At 72.6% G+C, this 7,500-nt stretch overlaps 1 protein-coding gene across 1 annotated transcript in view; it reads right to left on the reverse strand.

Annotated features, from left to right (window-relative positions):
• Positions 1–6,282: 6,282 nt before the first annotated feature.
• The window catches only part of LOC134425992 (collagen alpha-1(I) chain-like), a 5,212-nt gene continuing 3,994 nt past the window's right edge, over positions 6,283–7,500 (reverse strand). Inside the window, exons 4-6 of the mRNA XM_063170985.1 lie at positions 7,126–7,322; positions 6,822–7,066; positions 6,283–6,427 (exon numbers count right to left, since the gene is read on the reverse strand). Coding sequence (XP_063027055.1) covers positions 6,283–6,427; positions 6,822–7,066; positions 7,126–7,322 — 587 coding nt within the window. The remainder of the gene's footprint in view (positions 6,428–6,821; positions 7,067–7,125; positions 7,323–7,500) is intronic.

Genomic DNA, 7,500 nt, shown 5'->3' on the forward strand with positions numbered 1-7,500 from the left:
CTGCTGTCCACGCCGGACTTAGGCTACGGCAGCCCAGGGCTCGGGGTAGACCTGCTGCCAACGCCGGACTTAGGCTACGGCGGCCCAGGGCTCGAGGAAGACCTGGTGTCCCCGGCGGGACTTGGGATACGGCAGCCCAGGCCCCGGGGTAGACCTGGTGTCCTAATACCCGGGGTAGACCTGGTGTCCAAGGCCCCGGGGTAGACCTGGTGTCCCAGGGCCCGGGGTAGACCTGGTGTCCAAGGCCCCGGGGTAGACCTGGTGTCCAAGGCCCCGGGGTAGACCTGGTGTCCCGGGCCCCGGGGTAGACCTGGTGTCCCGGGGCCCGGGGTAGACCTGGTGTCCCGGGGCCCGGGGTAGACCTGGTGTCCAAGGCCCCGGGGTAGACCTGGTGTCCCGGGCCCCGGGGTAGACCTGGTGTCCAAGGCCCCGGGGTAGACCTGGTGTCCCAGGGCCCGGGGTAGACCTGGTGTCCAAGGGCCCGGGGTAGACCTGGTGTCCCGGGCCCCGGGGTAGACCTGGTGTCCCGGGGCCCGGGGTAGACCTGGTGTCCCGGGGCCCGGGGTAGACCTGGAGTCCAAGGCCCCGGGGTAGACCTGGTGTCCCGGGCCCCGGGGTAGACCTGGTGTCCCGGGACCCGGGGTAGACCTGGTGTCCCGGGGCCCGGGGTAGACCTGGTGTCCAAGGCCCCGGGGTAGACCTGGTGTCCCGGGCCCCGGGGTAGACCTGGTGTCCAAGGGCCCGGGGTAGACCTGGTGTCCCGGGCCCCGGGGTAGACCTGGTGTCCAAGGCCCCGGGGTAGACCTGGTGTCCCAGGGCCCGGGGTAGACCTGGTGTCCAAGGGCCCGGGGTAGACCTGGTGTCCCGGGCCCCGGGGTAGACCTGGTGTCCCGGGGCCCGGGGTAGACCTGGTGTCCCGGGGCCCGGGGTAGACCTGGTGTCCAAGGCCCCGGGGTAGACCTGGTGTCCCGGGCCCCGGGGTAGACCTGGTGTCCCGGGCCCCGGGGTAGACCTGGTGTCCTAAGACCCGGGGTAGACCTGGTGTCCCGGGCCCCGGGGTAGACCTGGTGTCCCGGGGCCCGGGGTAGACCTGGTGTCCAAGGCCCCGGGGTAGACCTGGTGTCCCGGGCCCCGGGGTAGACCTGGTGTCCCAGGGCCCGGGGTAGACCTGGTGTCCCAGGGCCCGGGGTAGACCTGGTGTCCAAGGGCCCGGGGTAGACCTGGTGTCCCAGGGCCCGGGGTAGACCTGGTGTCCAAGGGCCCGGGGTAGACCTGGTGTCCCAGGGCCCGGGGTAGACCTGGTGTCCAAGGCCCCGGGGTAGACCTGGTGTCCAAGGCCCCGGGGTAGACCTGGTGTCCAAGGCCCCGGGGTAGACCTGGTGTCCTAATACCCGGGGTAGACCTGGTGTCCCGCTGGCCCCGGGGTAGACCTGGTGTCCCGCGCCGGCCCTAGCTCACGGCCGCCTAGCCCGTGGCTAGACCTGTGGTCCCTGGCCGGCCTTCCTCTACGGGTGCCTAGCAAGCGGGAAAAGTATGCAGACGGCGCCAGGGAGGCTGATGGGAGAGGCTGGGTGGGGTGCCCCCAACCGCCGACGGGCGTGGGCGGCTCCGTCAGAGACGGCAAGGGCAGGGGTAAGGGCAGGGGGCGGTGGCGGGGACGGGGACGGGGCCAGGGCCAGGGAGTGAGGGCACGCGAGAGCGTGCATGCGGACGGGCAGCCAGGCAGGCGGGCGGGCGGGTGGGCGTGCCCCGCTGCCCGGCGGGGGGGCGGGGGCAGGTGGCGGGGGGCGGCGAGGGGGCGGTGTGGTGGCCTGAAGGGATGACCTTGGGGAGTGAGCGTGCGCACGGGGGGGGGGGGGGGGGTCGGTGGGTGTGGCGCTGTATCTGTGTCTGTGTGCGGACGAGGGCCAAGGGCCGGCGGCTTCGTGCCGGCCCCGGGCGCCTCGGCACCGAGCCCCCACGGCCCCCTGGACTGAGGTCGAGGGCGGAAGACCTCTGCGGACCGTGAAAGAACCCGCCCGAAAGTGGCCGCCTGTGTGCTGGCGGTGGTGCCGGCGGCGGCCGCCTCTACCGGTGGGCGGGGCGGGGCGGGGCGGGGCGGGGCGAGCCGCATCGGGGCCAGGGGGGCCGGGCTGTGTAGGCTCTCAGGAGGGCGTGGGTGGGACAGGGCGGGGGCGGGGGCGGGGGCGCTGTTTCGCCAGTTCAGCGTGTCAGCAGGCAGACCACGGGGCACGGGTTGCCCGTCGGCTCGGCTGGGAGTGCTCTGGATACGAAAGGAGGAGAAATAAAATGTGCCAATCGTTATTGTCTGTTTGTTTTTTCCGGATGAGTTTCTCGTTCCAAGCGACTAGAGCGGCCATGAAGTAGGTATTAATCTGGAAAGCGGGGTGGGGTTCATTGCGCGGGACGGGGCCGATCGAGCCGTCTGGCTCCGGGGTGATATGAGGCTGTGAGCTTTGCCCGGCTCCGGGCTCGATGGGGACGGTGAGGCACCAGGTCTACCCCGGGGCCCGGGACACCAGGTCTACCCCGGGGCCCGGGACACCAGGTCTACCCCGGGGCCGGGGACACCAGGTCTACCCCGCCGCCCGGGACACCAGGTCTACCCCGGGGCCGGCGGGACACCAGGTCTACCCCGTGGCCGGGGACACCAGGTCTACCCCGGATCCGGCGGGACACCAGGTCTACCCCGCCGCCCGGGACACCAGGTCTACCCCGGATGCGGCGGGACACCAGGTCTACCCCGTGGCCGGGGACACCAGGTCTACCCCGGGGCCTTGGACACCAGGTCTACCCCGGGGCCGGCGGGACACCAGGTCTACCCCGGAGCCTTGGACACCAGGTCTACCCCGGGGCCCGGGACACCAGGTCTACCCCGGGGCCCGGGACACCAGGTCTACCCCGGGGCCGGGGACACCAGGTCTACCCCGCCGCCCGGGACACCAGGTCTACCCCGGGGCCGGCGGGACACCAGGTCTACCCCGTGGCCGGGGACACCAGGTCTACCCCGGGGCCGGCGGGACACCAGGTCTACCCCGGATGCGGCGGGACACCAGGTCTACCCCGTGGCCGGGGACACCAGGTCTACCCCGGAGCCCGGGACACCAGGTCTACCCCGGGGCCGGCGGGACACCAGGTCTACCCCGCGGCCGGGGACACCAGGTCTACCCCGCCGCCCGGGACACCAGGTCTACCCCGGGGCCGCCGGGACACCAGGTCTACCCCGTGGCCGGGGACACCAGGTCTACCCCGTGGCCGGGGACACCAGGTCTACCCCGGGGCCTTGGACAGCAGGTCTACCCCGGGGCCGGCGGGACACCAGGTCTACCCCGGAGCCTTGGACACCAGGTCTACCCCGGGGCCCGGGACACCAGGTCTACCCCGGGGCCCGGGACACCAGGTCTACCCCGGGGCCTGGGACACCAGGTCTACCCCGCCGCCCGGGACACCAGGTCTACCCCGGGGCCGGCGGGACACCAGGTCTACCCCGTGGCCGGGGACACCAGGTCTACCCCGGATCCGGCGGGACACCAGGTCTACCCCGGATGCGGCGGGACACCAGGTCTACCCCGTGGCCGGGGACACCAGGTCTACCCCGGGGCCTTGGACACCAGGTCTACCCCGGGGCCGGCGGGACACCAGGTCTACCCCGGCGGCCGGGACACCAGGTCTACCCCGGGGCCCGGGACACCAGGTCTACCCCGGGGCCGGCGGGACACCAGGTCTACCCCGGGGCCGGCGGGACACCAGGTCTACCCCGGGGCCGGCGGGACACCAGGTCTACCCCGCGGCCGGGGACACCAGGTCTACCCCGCCGCCCGGGACACCAGGTCTACCCCGGGGCCGCCGGGACACCAGGTCTACCCCGTGGCCGGGGACACCAGGTCTACCCCGGGGCCGGCGGGACACCAGGTCTACCCCGGATGCGGCGGGACACCAGGTCTACCCCGTGGCCGGGGACACCAGGTCTACCCCGGAGCCCGGGACACCAGGTCTACCCCGGATGCGGCGGGACACCAGGTCTACCCCGTGGCCGGGGACACCAGGTCTACCCCGTGGCCGGGGACACCAGGTCTACCCCGGGGCCGGCGGGACACCAGGTCTACCCCGGATGCGGCGGGACACCAGGTCTACCCCGTGGCCGGGGACACCAGGTCTACCCCGGAGCCCGGGACACCAGGTCTACCCCGGATCCGGCGGGACACCAGGTCTACCCCGTGGCCGGGGACACCAGGTCTACCCCGGGGCCGGCGGGACACCAGGTCTACCCCGGATGCGGCGGGACACCAGGTCTACCCCGTGGCCGGGGACACCAGGTCTACCCCGGAGCCCGGGACACCAGGTCTACCCCGGATCCGGCGGGACACCAGGTCTACCCCGTGGCCGGGGACACCAGGTCTACCCCGTGGCCGGGGACACCAGGTCTACCCCGGGTCCGGCGGGACACCAGGTCTACCCCGTGGCCGGGGACAACAGGTCTACCCCGGATCCGGCGGGACACCAGGTCTACCCCGTGGCCGGGGACACCAGGTCTACCCCGGGGCCGGCGGGACACCAGGTCTACCCCGGATGCGGCGGGACACCAGGTCTACCCCGTGGCCGGGGACACCAGGTCTACCCCGGAGCCCGGGACACCAGGTCTACCCCGGATCCGGCGGGACACCAGGTCTACCCCGTGGCCGGGGACACCAGGTCTACCCCGTGGCCGGGGACACCAGGTCTACCCCGGGTCCGGCGGGACACCAGGTCTACCCCGTGGCCGGGGACACCAGGTCTACCCCGGAGCCCGGGACACCAGGTCTACCCCGGATGCGGCGGGACACCAGGTCTACCCCGGATCCGGCGGGACTTAGTCGTATTTCGGCCGGTGCTGGGTAGACCTGTTGTCCCGGCCGGCTGCGGAAGTTCACCAAGGGGTCGCTGTTGCCGGCTGCCTCCGGCTGCCTCATCGTAAGAGGCGGCCTGCGGTGGCGCCTTTTCCCGGTCGAGCTCCATCAGTCCCCTTGGAGGCTTGGGCGCCTTCGGACTCATCTGTCCGTATTATGGGAGCGAGGTGACGGGCCGCATCCCCACAGGTTGGTTTCATGCCGTGCCTGTGTTTAAGGCGGAAGGGAGCGACCGTGCTGGTGCGGTCGGCAGGGCAGAGGAGGTGCCGCCTAGCCGGGACGAGTCTGTCTGTGGCTTTGTCCCGGCTCCCGTCTTTCCCGGAAAAGCTTGGCACAGCGAGGCCGAGAGAGAAGGGCTGCCGGAGAACCGGGGGCGATCTCCCCGCGAGGCCGAGAGAGAAGGGCTGCCGGAGAACCGGGGGCGATCTCCCCGCGAGGCCGAGAGAGAAGGGCTGCCGGAGAACCGGGGGCGATCTCCCCGCGAGGCCGAGAGAGAAGGGCTGCCGGAGAACCGGGGGCGATCTCCCCGCGAGGCCGAGAGAGAAGGGCTGCCGGAGAACCGGGGGCGATCTCCCCGCGAGGCCGAGAGAGAAGGGCTGCCGGAGAACCGGGGGCGATCTCCCCGCGAGGCCGAGAGAGAAGGGCTGCCGGAGAACCGGGGGCGATCTCCCCGCGAGGCCGAGAGAGAAGGGCTGCCGGAGAACCGGGGGCGATCTCCCCGCGAGGCCGAGAGAGAAGGGCTGCCGGAGAACCGGGGGCGATCTCCCCGCGAGGCCGAGAGAGAAGGGCTGCCGGAGAACCGGGGGCGATCTCCCCGCGAGGCCGAGAGAGAAGGGCTGCCGGAGAACCGGGGGCGATCTCCCCGCGAGGCCGAGAGAGAAGGGCTGCCGGAGAACCGGGGGCGATCTCCCCGCGAGGCCGAGAGAGAAGGGCTGCCGGAGAACCGGGGGCGGTCTCCCCGCGAGGCCGAGAGAGAAGGGCTGCCGGAGAACCGGGGGCGGTCTCCCCGCGAGGCCGAGAGAGAAGGGCTGCCGGAGAACCGGGGGCGGTCTCCCCGCGAGGCCGAGAGAGAAGGGCTGCCGGAGAACCGGGGGCGGTCTCCCCGCGAGGCCGAGAGAGAAGGGCTGCCGGAGAACCGGGGGCGATCTCCCCGCGAGGCCGAGAGAGAAGGGCTGCCGGAGAACCGGGGGCGATCTCCCCGCGAGGCCGAGGGAGAAGGGCTGCTGAAAGACGATCCGAGAGGGAAGCCGCTTGGCGTCCGAGGCAAGGCGGAGAGAGAAGCTGCGAGCTTTCCCGCGCCGGCCCGGCTTCTGCCGGCCGATTCGCAAGGGGGGCGGCCCCCCTGGGCAGCGGTGGCGGGCGAGGCGGCGGCGCCTCGTCCCTTTCGTGCCTGGCCTTAAGCCGGGGCCCACTCGGCGGGCACTTTTTTGGGCTGTCGGTCCGCCTCGGCGGCGGTCGGCCCGCCCGGTAAAGCTGCGGAGCCCGGGGTCGGGGCGCCCCGTCCCCGGCCCGCGTTGTTGAAACCATCCCCCTTCCTCGGCCTTAAGCCGGGGACCCGCGTTGGCGGGCAGAGATTTTTGGAGTTGACGGACCCGGCACCCGACGGAGGGAGCCCCCCGGACTTGTCCCGGGCGAGGCGGCGGCGCCTCGCCCACCTCGGTCGTGGCCGCACGGACCGAGCCGCTTATGCCGGGCGGGCTGGGTTGCCACGCGGGCCCGGCTTTTTTTTTTCCGCGGTTTAGGCGCGCCGGCGTGCGGGCAGAGTTGGGGGCGCCCGCCCGGCCTCCGCGGATCTTAATTTTTCTCCGGCGGCCCTAAGCCGCGGCACCGAGAAGCGTTGCGACGAAGGGGCGCGCGGCGGCGGCGAGAGAGAAGGGAGCGAGCGGGAAGCCGGCGGGTCCGTGGGGGGAGTGAGTCTCGCGTCTCGCCCCCCACGGTCCCCGGTGCCCCGTGCCCGCGGCCCCCGTGGCTAGCACGGATCGTTGCGAACGCGCCTCCATGTGCCTTTTTTTGTCGTGCCGCTCCCCCGGCAATTTTTTCCCGGAAAAGGGAGAGCCGGCCGCCGGTGGCGCGGTCCGGTGGCACTTTTTCTCGCACGCTCGGCCGGGTTCCCCGGGCCGGAAGGGGAAGCCGAGTCCCCCCGGCCTGGCGGGCCAGCCCAGTCCCAGTCCTGCCGTTGCCTAGCCGAAAGGGGAAGCCGTTGGAGCCCGCGGGAAACCGGGCGGGCGGGTGGCGGCACCCCCCGCGCTCCTCCTCTGCCGCGAGCGCTCCGCAGGCGGGGCTTGGGCGGCCGTCGCCGTTGTCCCAGGACCGTGGCCGTGGGGCCCTTGTCGCTGTTGGCGCGGCTCCTTCCTCGGCCGCGCGCCCGATCGATGAGGCTTTTCGGGTGGCGTCGGAGAGGGCCCTCGGCCGGCCGGCTCTCCTTCCGGGGCTTCTCTGTCGCGGGGAAGTCACGGCGGGGGTGTCCGGTGCTCGGGCAGGGTGGTCTCCTTTTCCAGTTCGCTTCCCGTCGCAGGCGAGGTGTCGCCCCTCCCGCTGCCGGGGAGGGCGTCTTTACCGACCCCAGCTGTGTGACGGCCGCGTGGCCCCGCTAGCCTTCAGGTGTCCTTCAAAA

The sequence above is a fragment of the Melospiza melodia genome, chromosome 17 (assembly GCF_035770615.1).
Source record: "Melospiza melodia melodia isolate bMelMel2 chromosome 17, bMelMel2.pri, whole genome shotgun sequence".
Classification (NCBI taxonomy): Eukaryota; Metazoa; Chordata; class Aves; order Passeriformes; family Passerellidae; genus Melospiza; species Melospiza melodia.